The sequence below is a fragment of the Rousettus aegyptiacus genome, unplaced genomic scaffold, assembly GCF_014176215.1.
Source record: "Rousettus aegyptiacus isolate mRouAeg1 unplaced genomic scaffold, mRouAeg1.p scaffold_m13_p_18, whole genome shotgun sequence".
Classification (NCBI taxonomy): Eukaryota; Metazoa; Chordata; class Mammalia; order Chiroptera; family Pteropodidae; genus Rousettus; species Rousettus aegyptiacus.
Window position 1 is genome coordinate 9,493,205 of NW_023416293.1, and position 14,037 is coordinate 9,507,241.

The window sequence follows — 14,037 nt, forward strand, 5'->3', positions numbered from 1 at the left end:
CAGTTAAACTTAATAACATAGCACATTAACACCGATTATATGAGCTACGAAATACAATTATAAGTGCAACAGCATCAAGCAAGAACTGGTCACCTGCACACGCAAATGCGCGTTTCATATTTTTACTGATTACATTCTTTCTTATGATAAGATACCTGAAGAATAGACAAACGACAGCCCTTTCTATTTGGAAAAAGTTCGGTCCTAATGTGAAGGACATCAAAAGAAACTTTATTCTGTAGAGAAAAAACAGTATTTTTTTTAATTATGTAGATTTTTGCTATCATCATAGTTTAGTAAATCTAATTTTCTGTTTTATATTACACAGTGGACGTCAATTTGTTTCAGATGAAATTTGGAGTGCCGCGCCTACTCTGAAGTATGTACATTGCTTTAGTCTCAATCGAAAGGCGTTCAGGACCAGTAAATTAGATATAAAAATTGATTGATTTTTCTATAAAGTTAAAACAATTTTTCCATTACAATGTAAGTACATGGTTCTTATCCCTGAATATTGCAAGAATCACCTGAAGAACTTTTTCTTTTACCTATTTTAGTGAGGTATAATTTACTTGCGATAAACTCCATCCACATAAAGGCACGGTTCTGTAAATTGAGAGACAGATGCCCATAAAACCATCGCCAGGATCACTACAAAAGGGTACCATCACTCTCTCGACTTCGGCCCCAGGCGATCCCGGGTCTCCTGTCATTATAGTTTGTATTTTTAGAATTTTATAGAAATGAAATTGTCATTAAGTACTCCTCTGCTTTCTACGCTCAGCCCATCAACTGAGATTTATCCATGATGTTTATAGCAGTAGTTCATTCCTTTGTATTGTTGAGTAATATCTCACTGTAAGGATATGCCACATTTGTTTATCCATTCACATATTTTTTTTTATCCTCACCTGGTGAACGGAGGTTCATGAATATTCATGTGCATGCCACTTATGTGGACGGATCCTTTCATTTCTCTTAGATCAACGCCCCTGAGAGGAATAACTGGATCATACAGTAGATGTATATTTAAACAGAGTAGATATGGAGATCTTGTCAAAATGTAAATTTCTAGCTACTTCCTCAGAGAGTAGGATGGAAGAGATCTGTGGTGGGATTCAGAACTTGCCTTTTTTTAAAAAAAACTATCCAGGCAAATTTTTATAAGGAAGGTCTTACACTTTGTGAGGTATCCCGTAGACAAAACAGATTGATGACTTAATGAAGCAGTCACTTTTAACGAGTCAGTCTATAAAAAGGGAAAAAGTAGCAATCCAATTTAGCGAAACCCTCATTAAAAACATTCCTGGCATCAGACCCCAATCTACACGGTGGTCTTATAGAGATGATAAAACTGCGTTCAAAATCCTTACTGCACTAGTATTAAAAGCCTGTATATTTCCACCTCGCCAAGTGCCTTTCTCCTGGCTTTCTAAACTCTGGCTATACTGAATTCTCAGCTTTGCGTTTATGTTAATTTGCTTATTTATATACCATGCCATCACCCCCGTCGAAGCACTTACATGTGCTACTGTCTCTACCTAAACTGCTCTACTTCCCTTTGGTGCCCAACTCATTTAAACTGCATTTTTTTCAGATTCTAAAACTCTTCATCTAGGAAGCCATTGTGAATGCTCTTGAACTGGATCGAACATACCTGTTATATTACCTATTACAACAGTTTACCACATCTTACTTTTGGACTCTGCATACTTGGAATTTGTTCTGGTACCTTTTCAAATTATAACAATAATATGCACAAATTATGAGTGTGTGTGTGTATATATATATATATATATATATATATATATATATATATATATCTTGATAGGTGAACATTTATAAAGAAAACACACACACAAACACCTCTCGGACTATTATGCAGAATAATCCCAGAATCTCGCAAGGCTCCTTTTTGCTTCCTTTCGGTCATTACCTCATGTTCAACTTTTTTCACCATCGATTCCTGTCCCTATTATTGAAATATATGTAAACAGAAAACTAGATCAGTTTCTTTCTAGCTGCTTTCGCTCAGTAAAAGGTCATGAGATTTGTTCATGTTGTGTGAAGCAATAGTTTTTTTTTTTTTTTTTCGTTTTTACTGCCACACGCAGTCCATACATAAGACTTTGTTTTCCATTCTATTGTTGATGGAAATTTGGGTTAGCATTTTATGATTGTTGGGAATAAAGCTCCTACGAACAACCGTGCACCTGCTTCTTGGCGCACGCATGTATACCCTTTCCGGGATGTGTATGCAGCAGTGCACGAGCAGTCTGTCCGTCTGTCCTTACGCCTTACGGCTATCCTGCCTCACCGCCTGCAGCGTCGGAGACATCCTCGGTATGTGGCGACGTTCAGTCCTCCAGCTTTGTCCTTCGGGATAAACTTGGCTATTCTACACCCTTTCCTTTTACGTACGAATTTTACGGTTTCTCAATTTCCGCAAAAAATCCTGGGATTTTGACTGGGACTACATGGATTCTATAGGCAAAATTAGAAAGATTTGGGATTTAACAACATTAAGCCTTCGAATCCATGACATAAATATCTTTTCATTTAGCATTAGGTCTTCCTGAATTTCTCACATTAATATTTTGTAGTTTTCAGTGTAAAGGTCTTGCATTATCTTTCTATGATTTGTTCCTAAATCTGTTAAATATTTTGGCACTATTAAAGTGGTACTTTAAAAAAAAATTATTTCTCACTTGTTTTTTGCTATTTAATAGAACCAACTGACGATTGACACCCAACATTTTTGTTTACAAAATGTTAAACTGAACGATTTATATATTATTTTAAATTTCACATATACACTATATGCCACCTCCATAGACAGTTTACTTCCTTTTTGATATTAATGTATTTATTATGTTGCTATATTGCTCTAGCTGGTACCGGATGTACAATATTTTTAACCAGTGGCAACAGCAGATTTCTTTGTCCTGTTTCTGACCTCTAGGAGAAAGCCTTCACTATTTTGCTATTAGTCGTCTTTTATAGAAACATATTTACTAGAATGTTTCATTCCTAGTTTGCTGAGATATTATCATGAATAAATATATTTTATCAAATATATTATGGAAGTAATTTAGAAGATGTCATCTCTGTTAATAGAATGAATCACGTAGATTTTTTGGTCTTGTTTATTTTCTTAATTATACTTTTTGTTTTCTATTTCATTGAGAGTTTTGCTTTCATTTTTGTTACTTCCTCAATTTTTAAGGGTTCTATTTGACATATTTTTTTGTTGTTGTTTTCTTCTTGACTTGAAAACCTAGATCACTGATTTTTAACTTATTTTTTCCAATACATACATTTACACTTTCATCATTTAAGTCTAATACCATTTACTCCATCAAAGATAAAACTGAAATTCTAATTACTGAGATCTTAGTTATTATTTCAGTTCTAGAATTCCTATTCTGATAGATTCCAGTTCTATTTAAATTATGCATTTTATACATTTTTGTGTTCTTGACACTATTAGTCATAGTTATCTTAAAGTTTGTGTCTGGATAATATGTATACATAGATGTGTGTGTATAAATGCATATATATTTATATGTGTGCATGTGCATATATATTTGCCAATATATCTAGATTACCTATTTCTATTTTTGGTTGTATTTATTTGACCTTAATTCTTGGTATTATGGGTAATTTTGAATTAAATACCGAACACTTACAGACTCTAGTTGCTCTCTTTCAGTGAGTATTTAAGTACTTTGGCCAGGCAAATAACCTTGCCCTGTGGGCAGCTGAGACGGGATGAGGCTTGACTTCAGGCTTTAGGAAGCCTGGTCTATTTCTGGTCTAAGTCCACTGACAGGATTTCCAGAGAAAGCTGGACACATTCCCCGGGGCCCTGCTCCTCCATAGTACTGAACTCCAACATTCTGTCTCTCAAGCTATGCTTTCTCCCACCCCCACCTTAATACCATGCAATATAGGAGTCAACCAGTCAATCAGAAGAAAAAAAAAAAGCAAAGATAAATAAAAAAACCTCACGTAAATGGCTCTCCTTATTTCTGGGATCCTGGCCCCACAAGTCCTGGCAATTGTTAAACAACCATAATTTTAAGAAATTTTATCCAGCTTTTTTTTTCCTCTTCTTCAGCAGGAGGATTTTTTTGATATGCCTCATAGCTGGAGACAGAAGTCACTTGTAATTATTTAATTAGGTGTCTGATGCATGACTTCGCTGCAAGATTTTAAGCTCCCTAAGGTTAGGGACTGTGCCTGTGTTTCTCAAAACCCTTTGCAAAATACCAATCATAGCATCTGGCAAATGGGGTAAAAATGAATAAGATCTGTACACGGACTGACTAAATAGTTGAGTCCTTCTATCTGAAGGCGAATGAGAAAGCAAAGCCCAAAGGCTTGAAAAAGTCTGAAGAAAACAGAAAAGGAAAATTGGTGATCAATATGTGGTTTCTTTATACATTTCTGAAAAGATTTAATGGTACCACATCGTTTAGGGGCATGTAAGGTGAGGATTAAGAAAAGTCTCTTGTTTTTAAAATTATCTTGAAGAAAGCATTTATAATAAAGAAGTGAGAGGGGAAAAAATGCAGGTGACAGTAGATTGAGGAGTCTTATTTTTTAAGAAGACCAATTATGAGGAAAAGAGAAGAAATAGAGTTAGATTTACAAGTTCATGTTAAAATTTAAGAGTAGCCACTAGGAATGTGGAAATGAGATACAGAACATCTCAGTTCTGAAGGAAGAAGACAAGCAACTGAAAAAACGAAGGTCCTAACTCCACAGATTAAGTAAAAAGAAGTGAAGATCAGAGAGGTAGGTAGTAGAGAGAGGTTGTAAAAAAGTATCAACATTTATGTGGCGTAGGCACAAGAAATACATGCATGAATGGGGAGGGACCTAATTTAAAATTCTAAATTAAAAAACGTCAACCATAAATGCATATGTAATAATGACCATAAAGATACTGTGTGCTAATCCTTTACGGTGATTCCTGCAGCAGAACCTTATAATAATCCACTTTAAAGAGAAGACACTGAGCCGCAGGGCAGGGAGGTGATTCATGAAACGTCACCCATGGCATGCTGGGAAGGCGGCTTTGAAACCTGGGTGTCTGACCCCAGAACCTACGTTTTTACTGCCATCTTTGCTTTCCTTCCGAACTAGAACGCCGACATCAATACCTCCATTGCCCTTGAAATAGCATCCAATCAGTCTGATGCTGTTAATCCATCTATAGCATTGATCACGGTTGTTTATAAAGCACTCTCAAGATTAAAAGTGCTTTTTATTGTACTACATATGTTTATTATGACTGTCATCTTGAACCTATTGCAATAAGCCCTAATGATATGTATAGGTAAAAGTGTCAAAATATTCATTAACTTCAGAATTGAATAAGCCTAAGGAGATCCTGTATCGAAGAGATGTGCCACACCTAGCTCCCAACGACAAAATGCAGGAGCTACGTGGGACAGGAAGCAACTCCTGACGTAGCTCTCCAGCCATAATGACACAGGAGGAACTCCACCAGCAACTGAGGACCATTCATGAGGGTTTCCTTTTTGTCTCTAGTACTACAGAGCTTAAAACACACTCTATACATCTCACACCAATAGAGGCTGAACACGAGTGCAAGCAATCTAAGACAAAATTCCAAAGTGAAACTGAGTTGACCATTAGACCAAACCTGCAGTTAGCATTTCAAACGCAGGCAATGTTACAGAAACGGGTTTCGAATGTGTCACTTTAAAATGATAAAGGTTAAAACATGTGCAGTCATCTTAACCTGGCCTGGGTGACTTTGCTGACTGGGGGAAAATTGGTCCTCTCCCACCCAATAATAGCATCAAACGCCATCTGAAAGCATTTCTAAAGAACCTAATTTTACCTCTCTACTAAACATGGTAAAAACTGAACGATCGTAACGTTTACTTCTTAACATACCTTTGTCACCATGGGTTCAAAAGACTTCTCTTATTCTAATTAGGTATGCCTTTGGGTCCTTGTCCCTCTCAATCTATGCAGATGACCTCAGCAAGACATTCTCATGCCTTCTGCTTTAGGAGTCTGCCTCTTCCCTCGCGACTGCATCCCCAAGGTCTGAGCTCTCCCTCTTACCTGTATCTACCCACATCATCGCTGCCTGTTCATTAAGCCGCTAGGACACAGGGTAGATTAACACATGTTTTCCCATAACTATGGCCGAAATCCAACATCATAGGTCAAATAAAACCTGTGGTTCAGATCTGCCCTGAAAAAAACTGGCATTTTATTTGGTTTGGTTTTGTTTTTAAGCACTTTCTGGCAAAATTACTTGCTCCCAGTCAGAGGAAAACTAATACTGGGCCACCAAGGGCGTTGAAGGTCAAAATTAATATGCTTTTACTAATTAGTTACCTGAAGAATTCTGCCCTACTTCTTTCTACCTTCGCTGTAGCTGCTTATAATCAGCTTCCCTTTAATGAAGTGCTTAAATGTCCCAATTTACTAAAAATAATAAAAAAAATAGTAACAATAATGCATAAATACCATACAGTAAAAAGCATAAAATATGTGCTTTTAAGTATATTGATTTTGGTTGAATTTCCCTTTTCATAGGTCGGTAATTAATTGTATTTCTGGAACCTAAAGCATTTTAGTTCAGCCATTTTTGGGGGAAGGAAAATTACACTGAGAGACAAAAAAAAAAATGTATGACAATCGTTTAGTGTCCTTGAACAGCATTATTATGAAGAAAGTGTACAGAGTTCTCATCTGCAAGATATTCAACATCAGTAATCACATTTCTCGTGAAGACAAATAAAAGGCAATTGCATCCAGGTGCACGCGTCCGCTCTTGTCCCCCGTGGTTTGCTGCGGAGATCGCCCCAAAGGCGATTCCTGCTTTCTGGGCAGGGTCACCCGCAAAGGCAGTTTAAAAGGCTGGCGTGATTGGCACCTGGGTGCTACGATAGTCAAACCCTCCCCCAAACGATCATGGACCTGTTTTCGCTAATAGGGGGGAAAAAAATAAAAGTGGCAAGGAGAGAGAGGGGGTCGCCTTTGGAATGCCAATCTGCGCAGAGCCGTGTTTGGGCTTTCTCTTTCCACCAGGTTGCACTTGGATTCCTAGCATTATACGGAAAGGACTAAGTTCTTTATGTAAATGAAGTGCATTGACTCTGCCTTCCTCAATAAAATGAGCATTTTTTTACCCCCCCCCTGAAGGCACAGAGATCTCCTCTCGCATCTGCATGAGGGCGGGATGCTGTTTCCCATGCCTGGTTTAGACGGAGAAAGTAGTGTTAACTCCACGTCAACCAGGAGGCGATTTCTCCACAGCTTTTCTACTCACAAGATCACGGAATTATGTTGAATGTGTGGCTTTTTTACACCCGCTGACGTAACGCACTAATCGAATGTCCACTTGATATTGAGTCATTCTCCCTGTAGTACTAAATTCTTCAGATTAGTAGAGGGAAAGAGCAAATTTATGCTCATCTTCAATTGTGAACATATGATTATCAAAAAGAATTATAACTGCACAATCTAAAAATCTAGCTGTTGTTAAACTCACAGATGCTGTGGTAATAACCTCCATTTTGAATTTTTGAGGCTACTTAAATATTCTTGAGTCACTGATTTCGAATCTTAGATGTTAAAGACATTGGTGATCTAGCATAACCTCAATAAACTATTTAGGAAAATAGTTTATCTAATGTCTCAATGCTTAACGGTTTTCAATAACAAAATTAAATATTACATTTTAATACAGAATATTCCTTATTGTTTATACCCCAGATATAACATTTAGGAATACATATTTTCTGTGTGTAACCGCAAGTGAATTCATACAATGTTGGTTTTATAAACTGCAGGAGACTCTTAGAAAAACTTCTGTCCCATTGTAGGTACTTAATAAATATTTGTTAAGTGAGCAATAGTTAATTGCTAATGTTTAATGACTGATAAGTAATCTGTCTGGCAGACGCTGTGCAAAGTTCATTAGGTGTGCTGTCTCCTTTAATCATCTCCTACCTGCTACATATGAACATAAGTAGTAGTAGTATGCTAGTTTTAAAGAAAAGGAAACAGAATCAGAAAAAGGATTAAGTGGTTTATCTAATTACATTTAACTAATAAATAATGAGGCTTCGATCTAAAACTTATCACTCTGCCCCCAAAGCTCTCACTCTTAATCATATAGAAGTGAGAGAGTAATGTACGGTTTTAAATTTATACTATGGTGTAAATGACTGATAATGGGTCCTTCCTGGAGACTAGAGTTTTAAAAGAGCGCTTGTATCAGAAAAGCAAAGGAATCAAAAAATACAGTGTCACGTGGCTAATATTTCTGCCAAAAGGTCGATGATGGCTGAGTTCATTTACAATACTAAGCTTCCTGATTTACGATGTAAAGTAAAATATTAAGACGTTTATCCATGTGTTTGAATGCTTTTCATTCTATCATAGGAGGTAAAGCTAGTTAAAGCGAATAGAATACTGAAGAAAGCTAAGTAATATAGAGAGAATTCTTTCTTGAACTGTAATAATGTGATAGTTTATACTGAGACTTTCGGCATTTTACTTATGACCACAGAACACACTATCAATGTATTTATAAATCCTTTTTCTGATGGGCTAAATCTCACTTATTTTTTTCAACATAAACTATGTGCAATAATACAGATCAGTATATATTTGTTTTTGAGTGTTATCTGATGTCATCATTCATATTTCAGGAATCATTCGAGTTTGAGATTTTGAAATGAGTAATTCAAAACAAAAGCTAACAAGTTCTTTCTACGTAATTAGTCACTTTTTAAATATAATTCATCACTACAGATACTTCCAGAATTTGCTCATTAAATTTGCCTCAGAATATTAAAACTACATTAAGATATAGCAGAACGTGAGTCCCACAGCACTTTGGCTTGTATAAAATAATTCCACTCAGATGTTATACAGGTAGCTTCAAGTAACCCTTTGGAATTAATTGCTACAGAGGGGAAAGAAAATGCCGATCCCCAGATGCCTTTGGAGATACAAATAAATAAATAACAGCAACGCATTTACCCTTTGTTACTTAAAAAGCTAGGAACCAGAAGACATACCGGACAAGCTTATTTAGCAAGGTTGGGTCAGGGGTACTTCGGTGATAACGATTTCACCTCATTCATTGCTTTTAGTCACTTCTGATGCCACAACTTCCAAAGCACTGCCCACGTGTGCTCCGTCACATTTCCATGGAAAAAACACATCAGCTTCGAAATCAGAAGCCTCCAATTTACGCGCTCACCCTGAGGAAGCCACTTACTAGAGCTCCTTTTCCTCGCATACTCTGAGGGTAAAAGTACTCACCTTACAGGGCTGTAGAGGGACTGAGAGAATACACCACTCATTACACACTCACCTTTCTACCTCGTTCAAATGTTAAGTCTAAGGAAAGCCATGGAGTTGGTGTTGTAAAATTGTCCTAGCTCGTTAACCGGGCACATTTTGTTACATCATGACCCAACTCAACCAAATTATTCAGCCCAATATGCCAGTTGAGCCAGAGGAGCAAACCAATAACTTGGTGTGGACGGCTTACTTTAAAAGCGAGCCATAAAAGGGAGGCAGAGCTGCTAAAATAAAGGAGCCAGCGATGCCCCAGAGTGTGTCTGAATACAGAGATTCTCATTCTCCGGGAATCGCCAAAGCTCCGGGGAGTACTTCCAGCCACAATTGTGATCTCCCTGCCTTGTCCTTCAAATGATGTGTGCTCCGAACACATTTTCTGTGCAGCTGGAGGCTTTGTTATAGACAGAAGGATCTTGTTTAGTGAGGCGGGTGTTTACGGCCTAACTTTTTTAAAGAGGAATTTGGAAAACTTCCCAGACGCTACATCTGCCCCTAGTCCTTCCACCTCCGAGTATAAGGCCGGCTAGGGAGACAGCGCAGACGACTAAATTTATTAACGGTGGACGGGCCACTCTGTCTTTCTCTGCGACAACAGTAGGTGATCCTATCAAAAAAAATCTGTCTGCTGGCTAGCCAGCACATGCAGGCTGACATGCTTGCAGCAGCATGAGGAAAACCAATGCTGGTTCCTCGAAGAAACACACCGCGAGCCAAAGGCTGAACCGGGGAGAAAGTTTCTGTTAACTTTTGATAAAAAGCCTTTTACTCGTATCTGTACGTTTCTGTCTAGACACCTATTTTTCCCCCTTCTCCTTCCTTTCTTTGACATTTACAAATATTAAGTAGAAAGTAAGCATCTTAGGAGAGCTCAGTGGTTGCATTTCAATGCTCCATGATGCTTCTGATGCACTAGGCCAGTATTAAGCATGCATTCATCTCAATACAGCTCAGCTGGAGCGTGATCATTATTCATTACAAACGTACACCGGCAGCCGGCCTCACTTAAAAGCAAACTATTTACTATTTTAGGTAAAAAATAAAACAATGATATCTGAGCTGTATTTTCTAATTGAAATTCCATTTCATGGTCCTCAACATAGGGAACGTTTTAAAGACAAGCTGTATGCTCCAAAATGACTTTCTTATGGATTCGATGAATACCGTGATGAGCTTACAAAATAGCTCGTATTTTGTAAATTTTAAAAAAAATGGACAAGTGACGTATGTATCCCAAATAGTTACAGCTCTCCGTATCTGTCGTGAAACAGTGCCTTTAAAAGCTATATGCATGCGGGTACCGGGCCTTTCAGAATATCGTAGCGACAGTGAGACCAGGAGTTGGGTGAGGAAAACGAGATGGGATTACACAGATCCCGTCTCTGCGTCAATTATCGATATTTGGTTAGAGATTTATTTGCATTTATTTTCATTTTTAAAAGTCCTGTATTAAAATGTTATTTAGATTCATTCCTGAGTTTTCTGTTGCCTTTAAATTCTGTGACTGAAACAAATGCCGAACTTGCTTTAGCTGCAGTCTGGGCCCAGCGAAGGTACGTACTCCACTGAACACGGGGTGTTAATAGTCGTTATAGTTTAAAAAAAGAAAAAAAAGTCGCATCACATAAGTGTTAGGACTACCTAGCTGAACGGAGTTAAAAAGCTTTGTTAAAATTCTATCAGAGGCTTTAAGGGCCTGACGTGCACTGAGAATTTCCTGTTTCTCAAACTCACTTGCCCACAGAATTCTTTTCACAGAGCGAGTGAATAATATTCTGAGAAACATGTTCCAGTAGTGTTCTAAGACATACTAAGACATTTCTAGCACATACTTTGATATAAGAGCCTTTTTGCATGTATTTTTTTTTCTTTTCTCCACCTTTTTTTCTCTCTCCCAGAACTCTAAAAAGATGGACATGTCAGCACAATCAAGCTAAAGTTATTAAGGGCCTGAATTAGCGTTTTATAAACAGGCAGAGTAAAAAATTCACAGAAAACGCATGGGGGCTGAGCGCCTCGTAAGTAAAATGCCGTCAGACACACTCACCGGTAAAGTCTGTGTTGATTGGGTGAGTGGAGCTGGGGAATTTGTAATATCCATGTCCTCCGAAACGGACCCCTGTCGTCACCGTGGCGCTCGGAGCTGCCAGAGACGTGTCTCTCCTCTCCAGCTGGTACGTGGGCGGCGGGCCGTTCACCTGCGCAGGTGCAAACCATCGAAGACGCACGGCCGTGCTGTTGACCCCTTCGACCGCGGGAGGCCTCAGGTGGGCTGGGGCTGAGAGTTAGAAAACACTGGTTACCTGCAAGGGTTTGGTTTCTGTCTCCAGACACAGATATCCACACCTCTGCACACATGCATTAGTGTGCATCACACTCAGAATCAAATCCCTGAGGGTCTCAAGTACGCATGGTTCTAGAAACGGAAACACAAGATGGAGTTTACCTAAAACGCGAATGAACAGATTACGAGGCCAGCAGGAGAGGGCAGAGCAGAGGAAGGTGCTCAACCACCCCGCCCAGGAGCTGCGGGGACCCTCGGGGCGCCGGAGCCGCTGCGCATCACCGCTGGGGGCCGCTCCACCTGGGGGCTGCGGCCTACCTGCCAGGCCCCGCGGCCGGCCCTCCACGGACACCGGCCTGGAGCCTGCTGCCTCCGAACCGAGGGAGCAAAAGCGACCACGGCGCGTCCGCACACACCTGGCGTCCGGGCCCCAGGCGCCCTGAGCGCGTGCCCAGCTCCGAGAGGCCGCTGCTCCAACACGCACCTGCCGGGCCGAGCCCGAGCGGAGCCTGCGGGGCCGGGGCGCAGGCGGGGCCGGGCGAGCGCCACCCCCACGTCCACCTCCGGCCGGGGGCGGCGCTCCACCCGGCCGCTCTGGCCTGTCCGCGAGGCCTCCCAGCCCACGGCCCGGGCCAGAGGGACCAATCAGAACCAAGGGCGTCACTGCACGCACCTGGCCGCGTCCCGGAGCTGCTGCCCCCTCCAGGCCTTAGGCCCCCGCTCTGCTGTTGCCAGCCCCCCACCCACCTGGCACACACCGCCCGCTTATAGGAAAGGGCAGTCTCTAAAGACTGAAGGAGATCGTTATTTTGTCTAATTCATGGAAACAAACACAGAAAGTCAAACAAAATGAAAAGACAGAAAAATAGCTTTCGAAGGAAGGAACAAGAAAAATCCCCAGGGAGGAAAAAAAAAAAACCCTAAGGGAATGGAATTAAGTAATTTTCCCGATAAAGAATTAAAATAATAATAACAATAAATGGTCATAAGGATGCTCATCAAACTTGAGGTACATTTAGGGAGAACTTTAACAAAGAGGCAGAAAGCCTAAGAAGGAATCAAGCAGACGTGAAGAACGCAACAGCGTAAATGAAAAACACATTAGGAAGAATCAACATCAGACTGGCTAACGCAGAACAGATCAAGAGCCTGGGAGGCCAGCCGAAATCAACCAATCAGAGCAGCAGAAAGAAAAAAAAGAATTAAAAATAAAATTTAAAAAAGATAGCTTAAGGGTCCTCTGGGATAACACCAAGTGCACAAACGTTCACTTTATAGGGACCCCAGAAGGAGAAGAAAGGGAGAAAGGAGCATAAACTTTATTTAAAGAAATAATGACTGAGAACTTCCCTCATCCGGGAGAGGTAACAGACATCCAGGCCCAGGAAGCACAGGGAGTTCCAAAGACGATAAACCCAGGGAGACCCACACCAGGACACCTGGGGGAATGGCAAACGTTAAAGAGAAAGAGACAGTCTGGGAGGAAGCTAGCGAAAAACGAGTTACACACAAAGGGACCGCTGTAAGGCTATCAGCTGACTTTTTCTCCGCCGCTTTACAGGCCAGAAATGGCAGGGCATCTTTAGTGTCGAAGGAAAGGAACCTACAGCATAGAGTCATTTACCCAGTCGAGCTGTTGTTTGGTTTTGAAGGAGAGATGGAGAGTTTCCTGGACAAGCAAAAACTAAAGGACTTCATTAACATTAAACCATTTTTGCAAGAAACGTTAAAAGGCTCTCTTATAGAAGGAAAGGAAAGGCCATGACTGGATATAAGAAACGAGGAGGAAGGGGAAACCCTCCAGGTAAAGCCAAATAGTCAATAAATACTGCAAATCAGACATGTAAAAGTCTGTAATGAAGGTTAAAAGAGAAAAGTATCAAACTCAATTCAAACTACAATAAGTAGTTAGGAGAAACACAACACAAGAAGATCTAAAATATGACATCGAATACATAAAATGTGGAAGGGAGAGTAAAAATGTAGCCCATTTCGAATATATTTGAATTTAAATGCCTATAGGCTTAAAATAGGCTGCTATAGACACAGAATGATCTACAGAAATCTCATGGTAGCCACACGCCAAAAACCTACAAAAGAGACACAAGGAATATAGAGACAGGAACCCAAACAAACTACTAAAAGAAACCCCACAGCAAAAACCACAAGGAAAGAGATCAAGAGAAGAAGCAAGGAGCAGAAGACAACTATAAAAACAGCTTAAAAACAATTAATAAACTGGCAATAAATACATACTTATCAATAATGACTTTAAATGGAACTGGATTAAATGCCTCAATAAAAAAAAAAATAGCAAGACTGAGTGGATTGAAAAACATGACCCGTCTATATACTTCTTCGAAGAGACTGCAAATAAAGACAAGACA

At 39.8% G+C, this 14,037-nt stretch overlaps 1 protein-coding gene across 1 annotated transcript in view; it reads right to left on the reverse strand.

The window, feature by feature from the left end:
* USH2A (usherin) overlaps nt 1-14,037 on the reverse strand; it is a 526,768-nt gene that overhangs the window by 345,123 nt on the left and 167,608 nt on the right. The window contains exon 20 of the mRNA XM_036235436.1: nt 11,414-11,644. Within this exon, the coding sequence (XP_036091329.1) occupies nt 11,414-11,644 (231 nt within the window). The remainder of the gene's footprint in view (nt 1-11,413; nt 11,645-14,037) is intronic.